The 21,964-nt window shown below is 31.5% G+C and overlaps 1 protein-coding gene across 1 annotated transcript in view; it reads right to left on the reverse strand.

Moving 5' to 3' along the window:
• The window catches only part of DACH1 (dachshund family transcription factor 1), a 482,607-nt gene that overhangs the window by 217,105 nt on the left and 243,538 nt on the right, over positions 1 to 21,964 (reverse strand). The window contains 1 exon segment of the mRNA XM_074299233.1: positions 6,015 to 6,176. Coding sequence (XP_074155334.1) covers positions 6,015 to 6,176 — 162 coding nt within the window.

Genomic DNA, 21,964 nt, shown 5'->3' on the forward strand with positions numbered 1-21,964 from the left:
TGACTACTGTAGACACTCTTAAATTCCCTGTCAATCGTTTCATTATAGCAGCATCATCTGTTTGAAAATATAAGCAATTCCCTCATCTAATTATAGGGAGGATTTGAGGTTCATTAACATTGCCAAGGCAGAGGATCCGATGTGCAAATGCAGAGCTGAGCTCAGTGGCCTGCATTCTTAGCTTCCTTTTATTTGCTTTCTCAAGGTCTCCAAGACTTTTTCCTCAAACCATAAAAGTAATTCTTTTCTTCCAAAAAGACACGTGTGTTTATAGAAAGGAAATGACTTTGGTTTGTAACCTTCTATTACAGCAGAAATAGGTGAAGAGAGGTAGGGAGAAGGTCAGCTAAGGAAGACAATTTTACCTTCCAACTATTTAACTTGGAAGGTCTGGGGATGAGTGGGAGAGGGGAAAATTGGACCAAGGGGAGTAATATTAAGGAGGACAATTGTTAACTAATTATATATATATATATTTTTTTCCAGTACTGGAATTCAGGTGCCAGTTTAACTGTTGCTGGTTTTTTGTACATGCCAAGGAATCATTAGACAATTTGAGTTCCTGAACTTTCAACTAAGTCTATATTTGTTCATAGAACTCTGTGTATCTGAAGTATTCAGAAAGAGAAAACACCAGTCTTTAAGATTGTTTCACTTCCTTGAAGAAATAACAGCAGTTTGGAGGTTATGGCTATAGTTTAAACAATGAGATTTTCTTGGGACATCTGTTTTGAGATCACATTTTGAATAGATATGAACTCATTTCCTACAAAGCAAGCAATTTACTATTGTTGATAGCTGTTTACCAGTTATATGAGTCAGATTTTAGCTAGTGGCAAAGGTCCTCTTGAATCCTTAGAGTATTCTTTAAACTGTGCACATAGTGTTTTTCATTATATAAAATGTTAAGGGAAGTAAAAATGTGGTCTTTTCCTGCTTCTTTGGTAAATTATAGCCTACAAAACATTGTACTTGGAGTAATTTGTATTTTTCATATAATTACCTTTTGGGATCTTTTTCCTTTGGTGTCATTGGTTAATGGAATGAGATATTAGATCCAACAAATATTTAAACAATGATGCAACTATTTAAGATATGTTTACTATGTCAATAAATTGATATATTTGAAATTAGAAGTAAAATTTAATTTTCTTCTATTTATATTAAGGTAATCAGTGTCATTATTACATGCACAACTCTTAAATATACATAAATGTTACATGCAGAAACATACACTTACAAAATAGTTATAAGCTGTCTTGAGCAACATCAAATTTGATCCAAAGGTAAATTCTTTTTTTAAGTCTTGCATTTTGAAGTCCAAAGATTGAGGAGCAGAACAATTTCAAAACTTGACTAATGCAGATTAGTTTTTAAAACAAAAAAAAAAGTAATTTGTCTAGCCACATGTTATAGGTAGTGTTGCCACTAAAAAGAATCCAAGACATTTTTCCTTCTTATCTGCAATGTAGCTCATATCAGCCAACCTGTCACAAGACAGTACTTGATATAAACAAGAGATTGCAAAGACATCTCAGTAATCAATATTAGGATGGCTACAGTATGGAAGCCCCAAACAGTGCATATCATTTGTCTCAGCATCTATTTCTATGACCAAATGAAGCATTAATTCAAATCATAAATCTATGGTGATTTAAATCTGGGAATGAGCACCTGCCTGCTTTAATGATTTATTTTGTACATTTCAGTAAGCAGGAGATTTGTCCATATGAACTGACAGGTCACCTTCAGATGCCAGTAGCAGACTGTTTATCACCATGCAGACTAGCATCTCATCTTAGCAAGTAAATATTAAACTAAAAGAATCCAATTGATTGTGGATGGGGGAGAAAAGCTTCATGGCCATATATTTTATTCAGTGTGCTAATGCTTCACTTTGATCCAACCAGGAGTCCTTTCTTTTTTGTAAAATGTTCATTCCATTGTGAAGATGTAAGCTCAAGGTTATCTTTTAAAATTAGGGATATAAAATAATTACCCATAAGGGTCAGGTTTCCTTCAACTATTTTACCTGTCTAATCTTTAAGCATCAAGTTTCAAACAATTCCAGTTTATCTATAATTAAAAGTTATTAAAATAAATAAGATCTACTTCTTATGAAACTTAATCTCTAAAGCAAATACAAAACAAAGACCCCAAATGAGGAGTGTAATTTGTGCCACATACCTTCCCCTACCTCCTAAATATCCTGTCTCTCAAAAATACCTTATAGTTTCTCTGATGGGATTTCTGTATATTCATATTAATGTACATATTGCATGTCCCAATATAATACAAGCTACATGAGGGTAGAGAATGTTTCATTTTTATGTTTATATCTCTAGCATCTGGTATAATTTATGCCTGACACATAGCATGATAAATACTTATTGATCTATTTATAATAATCCACTAGAAGGAATGAGCTTTTGGCAGATTTTAGAAATCTTTGGAGGGAGATAATAAACCCTCAGAGATGGGTCACTTGAATGAGGACAATAGGGAAGATGTTCATGTTAAAAGGCACTATAGAATTTACTATAAAAGATTATAAAATTACAACATTTTAAAAATTAGTGGTATTTTAAAAAATTATCACTACTACTAAAGGTTAATGTTTTGCCTTTTCTTGAAATAGTGTGTAATATGCACACATAAACATACACATGCTGGATACACACACACACATACACTAATGAATGGAAAGGACAAGTGTGAGGTAACTGTGATGTGGTAGATGGAGACTGATCTTCAGATTCATAAAGATCTTAATTTAAGTTCTATCTTTGATATTTATTGGCTTTGTGACTTTGAGTCACTTCATCTCTCATTGTTGTAATCAGCTTTCTAGAACTACAAACTGAAAAGAAGGTATTGACCTATAGTACTAGGGGGGATTTTCTTATTTAGGAATTCTTTAAACCAATGAAATCAAAAGGTTCAGTCTCTATTTTGAAGAATACATATACACATATGCACATATGTATAAATTTGTGCATATTAATGATTCATATGTAAATATTATATCTATAGGCATATGAATGATGTTAATATGAATCCTTAATTCTCTTGAGACCTCCTTCTCTTTTTGAATACCTGCAAATTCCATCAGTATGCATTACTCTTTGGTATAGAATCTCTCAACTCATGAAGAATGCAATATTTCAGGGATTTTTTGTCTACAGAGTTGCCTGAGTCACTGAAATGTTATGTTGCCCATAGGTAGTAAATGTGCATTGTCCATAGATAGTAAGCTGGAGTGGATCAGAGGTACAATATGAACTTAAGCATTCCTGATTTCAAGAACAGTCATCTATTTACTACTCTATACTTTTACCAATTTAAAAATAAACTATTTAAAAAATGACTGATAAAAATAATGATCTAAAAATCAAAATGCATGATATTTCTTATAGAAGAAGAAATAATAGTCAAATAAGCAGAAAGTGTTTGTATCAAATGGCAGTCTTTGAATGATCTATCTAGACACACACCCCCACACACTCTCCCACCCCCCCCAGACACATTTAGAATATCAAGTTTATGTGGTCACCTTGACAGCATAGCCTTCCATGGATTCTTCAGTCAACCACCAAGTTTTAGTTTTAGCAATCTTTTAGTTCATGACTCATAAGACAGTTCAGATTTAGACAAGTTCAGGAACTGTCCATACATACTGGCCTTTAACATGCCACATGTATGAATCTTAAAATTTATCTTACTAAGAAAAACTATCGAGTATTCATTATACCACAATTCATGACAATTAAAAAAAGCTAAAGTAATTCACAATATTAAAAAAAATAGCAAACCACTACTTTAACTTTTCAGAGATCAGGAAACTAAAAGGATTATACACTATAATCAAAGAAAGTAACATCTGTATATTTGATTTCCTAAATTTCATGCTAATCTCAGTTCATTCCATAAATACTGATAATGATGATGATCATAATCATCACCCCTAGTTACCCAACACCTCCACAAATTAATATCCAGATTCATGTCTCCTTATTAATATAGATCATATATAGCCTAAGAAAAGTAACTATGCTAAAAATTTCATAATTTTGGCATTATTCTGCGACACTAGATCTCTAACCATGTATTCACCTGCTTGTGGTTCATACTGGTTTTGATTATTCCCAAAAAGAAAGAGAGAAGTTTCATATATTACCTCAATAGAATTTTGCCAATAAACCAAACTAATAGTGCTTTAATATGACATGAAAATTTAAAATTATTATTATTACAGTCAACTTCCTATTAGGAGCTGAATCTACTGTGTCCACCCAAATTTTGTGGCCCATCCATTGATATTCCTCAAAACATAAACCTGTTCAGATTCTGTACATATTCTCCTCCCCAAACTATACCTGCTCTGCTGCTTAAATTCTGTTTTTCAATTGTCAAAAGAGTCTATACCCACCTCTCACTCCTTTCTCACAAAAGTACTTATATATAACATTTTTATTGGCTTTTGTTTTTCTATATCTTTTAAAGACTAGTCTTGGTTGGTAGGAAAAAAGAATCCTTAGATTATAAATCATTAATTCAAAACAATTGCATATCTAATGACAAATCTAAAACCTACATTTATATTTACTAGTTCTAAAAATGTGGAATTCTACTTTTAACATTTTTATTTATTTTTAAAATGTTTACAAAATATGAAATTTATGGCTAGACAATCTCCTCTCCCTCTATCTTTCCAATAAGAATCTTATATGAAAATAAAAATTATTTTCCCTCAATTCTCAGGAAAATCTCCAAGAATCTTTGCCTTTAAATTTTGTCCAACTAAAACTGATCTCTATTTGTTCTGATCAAATCCAATGATGGCATTATAGTTATGTTGTGTGTGTGTGTGTGTGTGTGTGTGTGTGTGTGTGTGTGTTTTTCTAATCACTTTGAAAGGTGGCTTTAACGTTACTATAGCTGCTAGGTTTTCATTGTATATATTTTCATTAAAAATTACTTGCCACACCAGTGGTAGTTTGGTATATGACAAATGTTTTAAGGGGGAAAGTTGCAAGAGTATTTATTTCTACAATGCACTGTATATATTCACAAGCCCAGAACTGTATTTTAAAGGACTGAAAGTAGGCAGCATCTGGTTATCTTTAAAAATAATCTATAAAAGGGTTATAGCATATGAAAAAGAGAATTTAATTGAAAATGACAGAAAAGTAATATTCTACTCCACCAACATTGATTTCAGAAAAGTAATATTCTACTCCACCAACATTGATTTCAAGATGTCATCAATAGAAAAGTTAGCCCAGCTTTGAAGTCCATTTTAACAAAGCAAAGTAGGGCCCCATCTAAAAAAATAACCTCCCTCAAACCCTCTCAAACACCCCTCAAAATAAAAGGTAAATAAGTATTTTATGAACTGAAACAGTTATTGTTGCATACTTTTGACTTAATTAGTCTTCCATTCATTCTTTTTAGTCCCTCAACATCAACAACAAAAAGGGAGCAGAAAGGTGGTATAGAAAAGAGAAATCAGCACTGTTTATATGAGGCCAATAATTTGTCACCAAGATGAGTTTTTGTTATTGGCTACATAAGAAAGCGTACAATGTTGTTTTCTCAACTATCTGTACTGCAGTGAGTTACCTAAAGTCAATATTCAGTACATTGAGAAACAAGGTTAATTTTTTCTTTGATATATTCATCTGTCACGCTACTTGTACTTTGAAAAATGAACTCTGAACAATCAAAATTCTTTCCTGAAAAAATATTAACTAATGCCTAGCCCTGTAAACTGCAAAAGAAAAGAAATCATGATTAAAAACTATTATGCTCAGTATTCTCTTAAAATACTTGTTGCTACAGAAACAACATGTTACCTTTAAAACGTGCCAAGAATTTTTCAAGCTAAAAGAATAAATGTTTTCCAGGGACTGACAGATATTTTGTTTCAGGATAAAATAAATAAATAAAGTAGTTATAACTAGAAACAAAGTATTTGACTCAAACCTATTTTTTTTTTCCTACCAACCACTTACCAACACTTGAATTCAGATCCCCATTCTCTGAATCTGCTCCATGCTGGTTATTACTGGCATGATAGTTGGTCATAGCTTCTAATTTGATTTTTTTCACCTTCATTGCTTCTGCTATGGCAGCATTGGTAGCTGCAGCAGCCGCTGCTGCTGCTGCTGTCAGACCTAATTAAAACAGAAGTGAAACATAATGTAAATCAATGTATCATTCCTTTTGTTGGAGTTCAAATTTAAGGGACTTTTTATTGTGAATGCTAATTTTCATATTGGAAAAAACATCAACCGATCCTATCCTAATTCAACTCAGGGAATATCAGTCATATGTTGCATCCAATCTCATAGTATATCATGGCAAGCTAAGCAATTAGCAAACCTAGTCTTAGAGCATAGAATCCTTGAAGGCAGGGAGTTTTCATTTTGTCTTTTAATTTCAAGCAGCTAGAATAGTATATGAAACTATCCAGCCAAATCAGTTTAAGAACATGGAATCAGCAAAAGAAATGTTTATGTGATTCTTAAAAACTTACAAAATGTTCTCCTTAAAATAATTATGGGTGAGTATTATTATTATTATTATTATTATTATTATTATTATTATTATTTTCATCTTACAGAGAGGAAACTAAAGCACACAAAGGTAAAAATGACTTTTCTGGGATCACATGGTAAGTATTGTTTGATCAAATTCAGATCTTACAAATTTAACTCCATTCCTTTTTACTAATCTTTCTTGCTTGCTCTATACTAGAATATTTCCTCTATTAACAACACTCACTTTTATAAAATTTATTTGGTAGAAAATAGTAATTGGTCTGAGCAAGTCCAAATCTAATCTCATCATCTTCCCCTGTTAGCTTGCATTCTTTTCCAAATAATTTTATTTTTACTTGATGGCCTCAGTTCTCCCAGACTCCCAGGCTCATAGGCTTGACATATTAAAACTATCATTTTTACATAGCGAAGTAGAATATTGTATTAAAATTGAATAACATGGATTCAGAGCTTTCTTCTACATCTTATGTAAACCTTGGACAAATCATTTAATTTCTCTGTGCCTCATTTCCCTCCTCTAAAATATGTGAACCAGACTAGATGATTCCTGGTGCCCCTTTTTTATGCTATACCTATGATCTTAGTTTTTTTTTATTCCTCAATACTCCTCATTCACTACACCTAATTAATTATCAAATCATGTTGAATTTGAATCTGCAGTAACTTTTGCATTTACATCTTCCTTTCTACTCTTATTGCACTACTTTAATCGTAGTTAAAGCTATTGCCTTTGTTTTATTATAACCTCTTTTTGTTTGGTCCTTGTCTTTCCCATCTTTCTTTCTACTTTTTCTTTCCCAATAATGCCAGAGTAATCTTTCTAAAGAATTATTATGATCACATAACATCATCCCCTACTGCCCCATTCAAAAATCCTTAGCAAATTTCCATTGTTTGCCAAATACAATAAAAATTCTTGAAGTAGGCTTTCAAGACACTTTAAAATTTGTCTCTACCATGGTTTTCTAACTTTATTTCTTATTCTATGCACTAGTGAAACTAAGTTATTCATTTTTCTTTGATGCTATTCTGCCCTCATAGCATTCCATATAGCCTTTGCTCCACATCTGTATTTAAAAATCTTCTTTAAAGGGTCAGAGCAGATGCTACCTTCTTTGTGGTGGTTTTTTCTACTCCAAACAAGGTCTCCTCCCTTATCTCAAGACTCACCTGTTTGCCTGTTCCTGTGCACATAATAATAAACATATAATAATTATTTCAGTGTATATATATTTCTCCTACAATAGACTTTAATTTCCTTTAGAGACAATATTTAAGTTCCCTTAATTTCTGTATTCCCCAAACTCAATCCATTACCTTGAACATAATCGACACTTAATAAATGCATGTTAAATTGGACTGAAGTGAATTGATCATTAGTATAACTATGTGAAAAGGAAATCAACTTAGTAAACATTAATCAAATACCTGTACATGTATAAAGTATTGCATTGGAACAGAGATAAAAAATTTTTTTAAATGACACCATTTTTGCTTTCAAACTTAATAGTCTCAAAGACTACATTGAGCAAACAAAAGTATCATACAATGTAGAGGATATTCAGGCCAAAGGAGAACTCCAGGCAAAATCTCAAAGAAAATTGGAAAGAGAAAATATTCTCTATTTGATAAGTCAGCTTGAAAAGGTTGCATGCAAAAGATGGAACCGGAATTGAGATTTGTAGAAAGACAAGGATATATAAATAGGAAATAGTAAAGACGATTAGTCTGGTTGAATTCATAAAGGTCACATAATATAGATGAATAAAAACAATATAGTATTGTGGACTGAGTGCAGGATCTCACTTAAGGAAGTTTGCATTTCTACCCCTAGTGATCTTCAAAGAGTCACGTAACTCTACTTCTAGAGTCTTAGTTTCCTCATCTGTAAAAATGAATTAATAAGAGTCCTACCTTGCTCACAGAGTTGATGTTTTTAAAAAATACTTTGCAAAATATTCTATTAAAATATGAAATATTATTGCTATTGGCTGAAATGAAATAATGAAGAGCAAAATGAATTGTACCAAGATAATTTTTTGTCAGCCATAGCAAAATTTTATAAAGAACTTTGAGTAAATCATTCTATTATAAATACCTGAATTAATATATGAAGACATAAAAGAAGATGTTATCTGCATCCAGAGAAAAATTAATATCAGAAAAATAATGATAGAATGATTTTACATACAGTATACAATAGATAGGCACATATTTGTAATACATATTTATACAATAAATACAAGCATATATTTATTTCTAATAGTAGCTATCTCTAGAGAGTGCAAGGGAGGCAGGAAAAAAAAAGAAAGGGGAAAAAAAGAAATTTACCTGATAACTTTATTGTAAATTTAAAAGAATAGCAAGTTGTACATAATAGGTTTACAGTTTCATGCACAATTATCTTTTCATTATTATTACTATAATATTATGCAATGGTAGTGCTTATTTTATTCCAAAATTAAAAGTAAAATAAATACAATTTTTAAAAAATGACTAAGAAGTTATGTGAAAGCTAGAATGTGAATAAGGAATTTTTATCTTAATTTCAGAAAAAAGGAAAAAAAATAATAGTTCTGTGTAGGTGAATGATATATGGCTACCATAAAGAAGATTATTTAACTAACTATGTGAAGGAAGAAATGGAGAGAGACATGTGTAGAGGTGAGGAAGTCAGAAATACTATTCTTAAACTAGTGCAGTGAGAATTGAGAGAGATCTGAATTTGGGTGGTTTCCATGTGACTAGAAAAGAAATCAATTTGAAAAGCATTAGGATGTGAGATGATATATTGTATGACAAATTGCTAGATAAATTCAGGAAGATAAAGGAAAAAGTAAACAGTGGTTCTGTAATCTCAAGTGGAAAACAATAGCCTGAGAGTCATGAGAATCCAGCTCTAACCAATTTTGTAATCAATTACGTATGTGGTTCATAACTGGGAAAGTTATGAAACTTCTCTGGAGTTAATTTCTTATTTATTTATTTATTTATTCGTTCATTCATTCATTTATTTATTTATTTTTGCTGAGGCAATTGGGGTTATATGACTTGCCCAGGGTCACACAGCTAGGAAGTGTTGTGTCTGAGGACAGATTTAAACTCAAGTTCTCCTGACTTCAGGATTGAAGCTCTAGCCACTGCACAACTTAGCTGCCCTGTTTCTTAATTTTCGAGACAAGTACTTTGATATTTATATTATTTTTCTTGTAAAAAAAATGGAAACAAAAAAAATCATTCAAGGCAACTAAAATCACAGTGGGTTTACTATGCATAGTGCTAGACAGATAAATATGAAATAACACATAGACTCCTCAAGAAGTATACAATTTGTTTCTGTGATTTAGCAGTCTACTATAGTAGCTCATTGTGATGTTCACGTTAAACTTCTACATTTAAAGAAACTGGCATAAAACTGTTGAATGAATGAATGGTCCTTATCTTAAGGAGAAATTAACATTTATTTTCTATTTTACTAACTAAAAGTGATTTTATTTTCTTAAATAACCTAATATTATATCTTTCTCTGCTGAACCAAAAATAATCTTGATCTGAACTGTGGTAAATAACATAACTTAATCTCAGTAAAAGTAGCAGATACTAAATTCTTTAAGTGGTACAGCACAAACTTCAGAAGCCTATTTCTAAAAACACATTTGCCATGATAAAACACTGGTTTATAAAATATTTAATTTAACACAGAAGTTCTGCAATGCTATTTTTAGATCAGAGGAAGGATATAAAGTCATATATAACATATTTATAGAAGCTAAATTGGGTCATTGTAAAGGGACAGTGTACTTTTGAACTGAGATTAGCATCCTGTATTTATTATACAATGCAACTATCTATAGTTCCTTTCCTTAAAAAAAAAAAAAAAAGCTGATGCTAAAAAACTATTGCTAGTGTTTTTGAAAAGATTGAATAGATTTTTACAAGAAACATTCAAAGTTATGCAACTTTCTGGATATAAGCTGCCTTTGAATCAGAAAAAAAAATATTCAGATTCCATTTTAGATCTATGGACTAGGAAAGACAATTTCTACACAACTTAAAAGATATGCACATATACAAAGCTAACAACTTCTGGCTTGATTTTAAATGTAAATTATTAAAATCCTGCTTTCATTTTACTCAATCCATCAAATTTTGCTTTATAATTTTTATATACATGTTTTTTTTTTCCCATTTCATAAAATGTGAAACCTATCACAAATTTGGTATTAGAAATCTCAGCTATTTCAATTCTATAAAGAATCAAAGTATCATTACCACTGAGACTTTTAGGAATTATTGCATTCAGCTAACTACATGCTAAATTGTGCAGTGTGCTATAAAAGTGGCAGCACACAAAAAATGGACATAATTTCATTGTTCAGATCAGAAGTTCATGATTCACCTGGTAGGTACAATGGTATATTAGCAGCAATAACCTGACCAAACTCTCTAAATTTTCCCCTCCAAACATCTTTGAAACAATATTTCAAATCAATTTTTTGGAGTGACAGAGCCAACAAAAGATCAAACTGAGGCATTTTCCCACCCTAAGACAACTTGGAAGATTTGTAGGAAAAGTATGTGATACCTGGATAGGGCCCAGGTTAAAATACCCAGCATCAACACTAGGGGTGGGCTTTGGATGAGGCTGCAATGTACAAACCACAGCTTCAGAAGCTCTCAGCCCAGCAAGTGTTTAAGGGAGTCAGAAACCTGGTCAGAAAGAGATTGTAGGAGACTCTTTGCTGACACTGGGTACAGTTAGTGCTGACTCATAACTGTTTCCCAAAAGTATTTCTGGTTCACATGCTAATAAAGGAAGAAGGATTAAGAAAAATAGAAGGGTGATGATAACAGGGAAGATAGATTAAAGAAGGCAGTCAGAAGTAAAACAGATGAGGAAGAAAAGGATGAAATGAGAAAAAAATGGATAAATGAAGAAAATAAGTTAGAAGAAAACACAATAATATAACTATGAATGTGAATAGAATGAACTCACCTATAAAACAGAAGCTAATAGCAAGATAGATTTTAAAATGAGAATCCAACAATGTTATTTATCAGAGACACATAAGATCCCTTCCAACTTCAATATTGTTTCCACTTTCTTTTGTATCATTACTATGAAACTTAAATTTTGTTCCATGCAAAAACAAAATTCTGCAGATGCACATTTAGAATTTGAAGTCTGATACAGATATTTATATTTTAATGGATGAAATTCACTTTTATTGAAAAGATCTTATTAAGGGGCTCAACCCTAATCTGGGTCTATATCATTTCTTTTATACTACAGAAATATACTGCAAATTAGTTTGAAAGCCTCCAATCTTAGATAATGTAATTTTTCATGAAAATATCTAATTACTATCTTTTCCACACAGAACAAAAAATCTTCAGTACTTTGAATTCTATTATTCTATAAATCTGCTAGTTATCTTTAAACAACTGAAGAAAGAATGGTATAAGGATCAATGTACATAAATTTTGAGACAATCAGTGATATCTTATTTTTCAGAATTGACAGAAATACAAAAATATCATGTTTTTCATTATGACTTACAAAGAGCAATAAAAATATAGTAAAAATGGAAAAATCTATCCATTCATTCTCTGTCTCTCTCTATGTCTATATATCCGTCTACTTGCCTATCTATTTATCTATGATTATATTTATGTATTTCTTCTTCCTACTAAAATTTATCTTTCACATAGTTAAAGGGGAAACCAAATGGTTTCAATAAGAATTATGAGGTACATTCATTTCAGCAACAAGTGCATTTATTGGCCCACAATATTTTGTGGAAAGTTTGGGGAAACAAAATTCAAAATACTAAGTATATTACATTCAATGGTAGTTATCATTAATAGTCTGAAATTGATAAGCTGTTTATGTCTGGCATTCTTCCTGCTGATTATTCAGTGAGACAGGCAGCTTTATAAATATCTCATCACTCCACCGTCACACAAATTTCATCGACAGTGCTCATGCACAGCTATTAGCAATATGAATCTAACCATTACAAGAAGGAGGAAAATCGAACATGTGGCATTAATACGCAGTCCTGGTTCCTAACCATCTGATAGGCAGATGGTGTAAAGCGGATTCTCCAGCTGAAATGAAGGGGCACATCATTTAAAACCTTGTTTGCATTCTAACTGATATCAGTGCCATATTGATATACATGATACATCATGGCAGTATTTGAACAATCTAGTTTGTTTCAGTCATAAATGTTTACAGCCTTTTTTTTTTTTTTTTTTTTTAATCTTTAGAAGCATGTTCAGAAGAGTGTATTTTTAATTTATGAAACCTATTGTTTACTTCTGTTGAATTGGAAGATTAGTGGGAGGTAAAAATATTAAACTATCGCAACCACAGCAATATAATAAAGACAAATGAATAAAGTATGTTTTTCACAGTAAAAGGTATTAGAAAAGAAATTTTAAAATTAGCCTACACATTGATTGCATTAAATATTTTTCCTTTAAACCTAGATTTTCTCCCTTGTGATATGTTTAGAAGTTTAATACTTCAAGTAGTAATCAGTTAAAATATGTGGATAATGCAAAGTTAACTTTCAAAAAATTCATTTCAATTCATGATCGTTACTATGGAGTAATCTTCTTAATGATGACAAATCATATAGATCATCACAAAACTCAGCATGAAATATCTACTAATGGTTTTCAAAGTTTTACTTATGACAATAGAAAGTTTTCTTAGTCTTGGGAAGAACTGACTCAATACAACAATTGATACTTACATTTTTTTTTTTCCTTTTGCCTTCATTAAATACTTATCACATTATTTTCACATGTCTGGTTAATTGGTAAAAGATAAATTTTGTCTCACATCTTTATAGTTATTAAACAAACTCAAATTCAGGCCAATTTTTTTTTATGCTCAAATATTAAAAAGAAGGGAAAAAGTTCTTAAATAGTATAAAGGAAAGAACTTTTGAAAGCTAGTTTGCGTCATATACCAGGAAACAGAGATGTTGAGAGAGCACATCCCAGGCATGGGACAATGAGTGCAAAAGAGTATGGAGTCAAAAGATGTAATATATTTTTTGAGTAAGAGCAAGGAGATCAGTGTCATGGTCCTATAGGTTATATGAATGGGAAATGGGGGAAGAGGAAGAAAGCATAAGAAGACTGAACAAGTAAGAAGGATCAGATTGTGAAGGTGTTTAAAAGTCAAGCAGAAAGATTTTACATTTGACTTTAAAGCAGTAGAGAACCAATGTAGGGAGCCAATATAGTTCAATGACTAGAAGGTAGTATATGTGATAAAATATAATAAGAAAAAATATACTAGTTAAAATATAATAAAAGGCATTGTAAGACTCTACAAACAGGAGCTTGTGAAAAACCTTACCACCCGCAAGAAATTTCCCTTCCATATGTATATCTTCAATAACAGTTTCATATGCCACATGGATGGACATATGTCTCCTTATTTTTTGTCTGACTTAAGACTGATAAAGAATTGCTAAATATCTTTCTTAAATAGAAGTCATTTAAAAATGATTTTGTATTATACACATCTCAGTTTATTTTATGATCACACTTACTAGAAGATTAATGCATAGACATGAATAGGAACTGCAAAAGATGATTTTTTTTCAGACCTTACTAATCAGATACAAAAGTAACTATATCAGAGCTCATCACTGCAGTAGTGATGTGTTATAATTAAAAGTATGTTGAATATGGAGTTTAAAAGATATAACTTAAAATTCCAATTCTGCTTACTTGAATCATTTTGGTAAACTCACTTAACCTATCAAGGATTAAATTTTCTCATTTCTGAAGCCAACACAGGTCCCTTGGGATGGCCATGGGATAATTAACAGAAAATATACCCTTCACAAGAAATTTACAGTATAGATACAGAGTCAAATTTTAATATATTATTACTAAAAACATATGAAGGACAAAATCATATGCTGTCCCTCAATTTATGAATAAATGTTTCTAAAAGTTTATTTGTGAATCAGCTTTTTGGAACTTGAAATCCATTTTCAAATTAAAACAAAGTTATAAACATCAGTTAGTTTCCCCCAAACAACACAAAAATTCTATGGCATGAATCTTGTAACCAAATCCTCAGAATCTATAATTTTCTTGGAGAAACACATTCTACAAAATGAACAATGGCTTTTCTCTCTGTAATGTGATATTACTAGCGGCTTTTACATATTATTATGGCAATCCTCATAATAACCTTCTTCCCCCTCAAATGAAGAATTTGAAGGTCATGAAGTTAAGTAATTTTCACAAAATATATAGCAAAGCCAGGGAAAGAACTCAGACTTTTGTATTCAAAAATAATATTGTTATAAAGAATGGTGAACCACTCTGCTGTGTTCCAAATCTGTTTATCCCATAAAATTGTGAAATTACATAATAACTGACTTGAGTGCATAATAGTTTTTATATTATAGAAAAAAGTAGGCAAATGAAAAAAATAAGTCATGGTAGTAAGACTAGGTAAAATATGCTAATTAAACAAGTTTTTTTTTTTTTTTTAATTTAATCCTTAATGCCTAATTTTCTCTGAAATTCATCATTGAGGAGCCTTACCAAGGTCTCCCCTAGTCTTCAAATTACTCCATAATTTAAAATGACCTACCTATTCTGTGCCCTTTATTCTCCCCTCCCAAACAAAACTCATTACTTTTTTTCTATTTATTTCCTAATCTTAATTTTTTTTTAAACTCATTTTCTCTCTACATTTAGTACAAACACCCCAAATTGACTTTCCACACCATTCTCAATCTGGTTATATCTTAACTCATCATTCAAGACCCAGCATCAAAGAAGCCTTTCTTTCAATGATAACAATGAATAATAATGAGAGAAAGCCTCATTAGTGTGATGTTAGAAGTACTATATAATATGTATTATAACAAGAAGTGGAATGATACTTTAAAAGCACAAAGTAAGGAAAAACAGCAGAAACATACAAATAAACCTTTTGAAAAAACAACTATAGAGGCATTTCGATTTAAAAGGCACTCAGGGATTTATCTTCAAGATATGTCAAAAGAAAATATTTGAAAACAATGAAAAAGATGATGAACAGTTTTATTACATCTTTTTAATACTTTGGAGAGAGCATCATGAGATTTTGAAACATATTCCTACGTTCTAATTACTTTAAGATATTTACAATACAATCAATCTACTATCTAGCTATCTATCTAATTAGCTATATCTTAGCAGGGTGTACCATTTCATAAGTAAAGATAACATAGGACACTTTAAAAGATGAGAAGGATAATTTTGCTTTATGATCATTTGATTACCAATATTGAAGAAACATACAATAAGAAGTTACAATAATCAAAGGTAATAATTATTGGTTATGTTTCTATAGTATTTTAAAGCTTTGCAAAGTATTTCACATTTTTTATTTTATTTGATATTAACAACAACACTCTGAAGTAAGTGCTGTTTTTTTTCCTCATATCACAGATGAGGGAACCAGGGCTAAAAGTGACTTTCTAGGGTTAAGGTCACAATTAATAATTGTCTGAAGCAAAATTCAAATGCAAATACTTGATTTTAAATCTAGTATTCTATCCAATATATGTCCTATACCCATATAACTCAATACAAGTGAAACTAGGACAGTCTAGAAAGCTTTGATGGCTTAAATAGACCTAATTGGCATAATTATAGTCCACTCTCAATTGTCTTCCAATCTGTCTTGAATCAAACCTTATATACACTTTATCTTACTCTGGGACTATGTAAGGAAGTTTAGTTTTCTGCAGTTTGGAAAGATAACATAGAACTATTGGGATCAAACTCAAATAGAAATATATCTCTTTGGGCAGCATTTTGAGTTCAAAAACCATACATTAACACACTCCCTATGTTATATTGAATTTTTATTTATTTTGTTAAAATTTTTTCTATTACATTTAATCTGATTCAGGTCATGCATTGAAGTTTTCCCTGTTTGTAGACAGAGATTTTGACACCATTGATGGAGAAAATGAGGCAGAGGAAAAGTGAATGTTTTAATAAGAGTCTATTTCTTTATTTTCCCCATGGTTAAATATCCTAACTTAGCATCAGCATTCAAAATCTTTAATAGTCTGACTCCAATGCATTTTTCCAACCGTATCTATTAATACATACCTAAAAAAAATATGATATTCAAGTTGGAGGCACTAGATCTGGATTTTTGAGTCTTGTCTCTGTCACTTAATGGTCATATTGTCTACTTAATATCTTTGAAATTTAGTTTTCTTAATTTTATGATTTTATTATTTCTACCAACCTCATCATCTCTTCAATGATAATAAAGTGTGATGTTAGAAGTACTATATAAGTACAAATTTTAATTTTTGCACATAGAAATAATTATAATAATTGCTTATATTTGTATATGACCTTATAGTTTAAAAAGTACTTACTATACCTTAATTCATTTGATTTTCTGTGTCAAACAAACCAATCTACTCATTATTCATCAAACAAAACTTATATCATCCCACCAGTGAATTTTTTCTCAGACTATTCCTTCTAAATGGAATTGCCTCTTCAATTTTGAAATATCACTCCTCATTTCAGCTGCACTCAAATATTAAAATGCCTTCTCTATACAGCCCCAACTGGAATTGATCCAGTTCCTCTTTCAAATTTTTATTGTGTTAACTGTCTATACCTGTAATTTGGTCACTAGATGAAGAATTCTTTGGATGTTGTTTTGTTGTTGTTCACTTGTTTCAGTCCAACTCTTCAGGATGCCATTTGCAGTTTTCTTGATGAAAATAATGAAATGATTTGTCATTCTTTCTCCAGCTCATTTTAAAGATTAGGAAACTGAGGCAAATAGGTCCAAGTGGCTTGCCCAAAGTCACATAACTAGTAAATGTCTGAGGTTGAATTTGGTCTGAAGTCTTTGGGTTTCCAGGCCCACTCTCTATGCATTCTCTAGCATCCTCTTTGAATATAGCAAGTAATGAAATAATGGAAAACCTTCCTTTAGCTTTCATTGTGACGAGTATGAAGTGCCAAAAACCAGAGAGGAAGTGCAGAAAAGCCTAAGCATTGAATGGTTTTTAATTTTATTTTAGTCATTAGTTAATATGCAATGAATGTGAAGTTGTTGGCTAATGACCAACAAATTGGTATTACTATTGGAAAATCTAAATGATCCCAATGGTGATATTTTTTCCTGTGTTGCTTATTTAACTTATTTAACTCCAAAGTTCATATCTGAGGACTGCAACACATTATTCTTTTTTTTCCATGCTCTGGGGGTCCTCAATGTACTAGATGAAGAAATAGAAATGATAAAAGTAGATGAACTCATGAATGGGAAAGTCAGCTGGAGATGATATAATCTCAAAATACTGAGGAATTTTCATACATGATATCTCTGGGACAAGACATTTAAGAATGAAAACAAATGTGTATCAATAATACCTGTGGTAGGCCACAGCTAGACCAATACAAATTAAAGGAAAGCAGACTATGTGATATAAAAAGAATTTCAAAGGGCAAGTCTTCAGGGTGTGGAACAGTTAGAATTTTTTTTTAAATTTTATTTATAAAATTTTTTGACAGTATATATGCATGAGTAATTTTTTTATAACATTATCCCTTGTATTCATTTTTCCAAATTATTCCCTCCCCCCCTCTACTTCCTCCCCTAGATGACAGGCAATCCCATACATTTTACATGTGTTACAATATAACCTAGGTACAATATATGTGTGTAAATCCCATTTTCTTGTTGCACATTAAGTATTAGATTCCAAAGGTATAAGTAACTTGGGTAGATAGACAGTAGTGCTAACAATTTACATTCACTTCCCAGTGTTCCTTCTCTGGGTGTAGTTGTTTCTGTCCATCATTGATCAACTGGAAGTAAGTTGGATCTTCTTTATGTTGAAGATATCCACTTCCATCAGAATACATCTTCATATAACATTGAAGTGTACAGCGATCTTCTGGTTCTATTCATTTCACTCAGCATCAGTTGATGTAAGTCTCTCCAAGCCTCTCTGTATTCCTCCTGCTGGTCATTTCTTACAGAGCAATAATATTCCATAACCTTCATATACCATAATTTACCCAACCATTCTCCAATTGATAGAGATCCCTTCATCTTCCAGTTTCTAGCCACTACAAAAAGAGCTGCCACAAACATTTTGGCACATACAGGTCCCTTTCCCCTCCTCAGTATTTCTTTGGGATATAAGCCCAATAGCAGCAATGCTGGATCAAAGGTTATGCACAGTTTGATAACTTTTTGGTCATAGCTCCAAATTGCTCTCCAGAATGGTTGGACTCTTTCACAACTCCACCAACAATGTATTAGTGTCCCAGTTTTCCCACATTCCCTCCAGCATTCATCATTATTTGTTCCTGTCATCTTAGCCAATCTGACAGGTGTGTAGTGGTATCTCAGAGTTGTCTTAATTTGCATTTCTCTGATCAGTAGTGATTTGGAACACTCTTTCATATGAGTGGATATAATTTCAATTTCATCATCTGAGAATTGTCTGTTCATATCCTTTGACCATTTATCAATTGGAGAATGGTTTGATTTCTTATAAATTAGAGTCAGTTCTCTATATATTTTGGAAATGAGACCTTTATCAGAACCTTTAACTGTAAAAATATTTTCCCAATTTGTTACTTCCCTTCTAATCTTGTTTGCATTAGTATTGTTTGTACAGAAACTTTTTAGTTTGATGTAATCAAAATCTTCTATTTTGTGATCAATAATGATCTTTAGTTCTCCTCTGGTCATAAATTCCTTCCTCCTCCACAGGTCTGAGAAGTAGACTATTCTCTGTTCCTCTAATCTATTTATGATCTCATTCTTTATGCCTAAATCATGGACCCATTTTGATCTTATCTTGGTATATGGTGTTAAGTGTGGGTCCATATCTAATTTCTGCCATACTAATTTCCAGTTTTCCCAACAGTTTTTTTCAAATAATAAATTTTTATCCCTAATGTTGGTATCTTTGGGTTTGTCAAAGACTAGATTGCTATAGATGTACCCTTTTTTGTCCTTTGTACCTAATCTGTTCCACTGATCGACTGGTCTATTTCTTAGCCAATACCAAATGGTTTTGGTGACTGCTGCTATATAATATAGCTTTAGATCAGGTACACCTAGACCACCTTCCTCTGACTTTTTTTTTCATTAGTTCCCTTGCAATTCTCGACCTTTTATTCTTCCATATGAATTTTGTTGTTATTTTTTCTAGGTCATTAAAATAGTTTCTTGGGAGTCTGATTGGTATAGCACTAAATAAATAGATTAGTTTGGGGAGTATTGTCATCTTTATTATATTTGCTCGGCTTATCCAAGAGCACTGAATGTCTTTCCAATTATTTAAATCTGACTTTATTTTTGTGGCAAGTGTTTTGTAATTTTGCTCATATAATTCCTGACTATTCTTTGGTAGAAGGATTCCCAAATATTTTATACTCTCAACATTTGTTTGGAATGGAATTTCTCTTTGTATCTCTTGCTGTTGCATTTTGTTGGTGATGTATAAAAATGCTGAGGATTTATGTGGATTTATTTTGTATCCTGCAACTTTGCGAACAGTTAGAATTTCAAGCTGCATGGGAAATTGAAACACAGCCACTTAATAACCCCTGCCACATAGACTTCTTAGAAAGAAAGTTTTCTTTATTGCATATGTAACATAAGGGGGTGAACTACAGCACCCCATTCATGCTCAGACATGCCCAGGAGCATACTAAAAGAAGCAACCTAAGGAGAGAGTCTGTCCTCTTTCGACCTAGTTGATTATACACTTCATTCAGATGTTTCTGTTTGCTGATGATTTGGTGCTGATGACAACAATCCCCAGAGCATTACTGTGCAAACCAACAAGATCCAATATTACTCAAAAAGATTGCTCAAATGATCCATAAAGGAAAAAAAAATGGATAAAAAACATGGTATAGCCTATGACACACAATTGTATGGGCAATCCACTAAACTAAATCACTATGTATATTTAGGACAAGCATTAAAGATAGACAATGATTGAGTTGCAAACAGAATTAACTCATAGAATGGTGTTTTAACCAATTTTAAGCAGCTCTACAGTTCAAAAGCTCATAATTTTTGACAAAAAAGCTTTCTTAGCAATTACTTTTGGTTGAATCTCTGGGAACATGTTGACCAAAGAATACCCTATAACTAAAGGGTAATGGAGATGAGGGACCAACAAGTATCTTTACCATGGTTTTAACCAATATATTCTTAGATTTTTAAATTTTTATTCATTCATTCATCTATCTATTTGTCTGTTTGTCTATCTATCTGTCTGTCTGTTTATTTATTGATTTATTGGGTTATGTGTTTATTTATTTATTTTTGCTGAGGCAATTGGGGTTAAGTGATTTGCCCAGGGTCACACAGCTAGAAAGTGTTAAATGTATGAGACCAAATTTGAACTCAGATCTTTCTGATTTCAGGGCTGGTGCTCTGCCCCCAACCAATGTATTCTTACAAGAAAATTAAACCTTTTGTAGTCCTGCTTATAGATTAATCATGAATGTTCTTCTGATACCTAGTTTTGGAAATCTTCAAGCACAAATGACAATGAAAGACAATGAGGTCTTTCTACTATTGTCCTCTTGTCCTCCTACCTAGAACTACTTTATATTTGTATGAATACATGTATATGCATGTATGTATATATACATACATTTACAATTGATTTTTTTTCCCTTTCAGATATAATCTCCTTAAGGCCAGAAATTGCTTCATTTTTGTCTCTTTATCTCTTGTACTGAACATGTGGTAGGTATTTATAAAAAAAATACTAATTTATTTATATGTTTATAGTCCCTGAGCACAAAATTGCTGACAGCAGCTTTTCTTTGACAATACCTAAAATATATGAAGAAAAGATTATTAGTAATTAGAAAGATATATATATTTTCATCTTTTATGAAAATATTCTAATTTAGGGTTGAAGGAAAAGATTATCAAACTAATTTTATTGATATTAGTAATGTTTTCTTATATGTCGCAGCAACATTCTTCTAACTTATAATGTTAGGGAGTTGCCTACTACTTAGAAATCATGATGTGGCTTTCCAATAACCGAGCTTTTATGTATCAGATGTAAAATTACAACTCAAGTCTTTTTTGACTACATGGGTCTACCTCATTTCCTTTCAAATCTACCCTTAGTTTCTTGAGAACAGAATAGGAAAACTTTTGAAAATGACTATAAAGAAACATAGTCTTTACAATAACACAATAGACATAAAGATAGAGAATATACAATAACCTGTTGTTTGTATTGCTTGTTGATTACAAAAAAAAATAACAATTTATTGTCATACTCTCCTCCTATGAGAATTCTTTTCATGTACATATTATTATCTTTTAAGAT

The sequence above is a fragment of the Sminthopsis crassicaudata genome, chromosome 3 (genome assembly GCF_048593235.1).
Source record: "Sminthopsis crassicaudata isolate SCR6 chromosome 3, ASM4859323v1, whole genome shotgun sequence".
Lineage (NCBI taxonomy): Eukaryota > Metazoa > Chordata > Mammalia > Dasyuromorphia > Dasyuridae > Sminthopsis > Sminthopsis crassicaudata.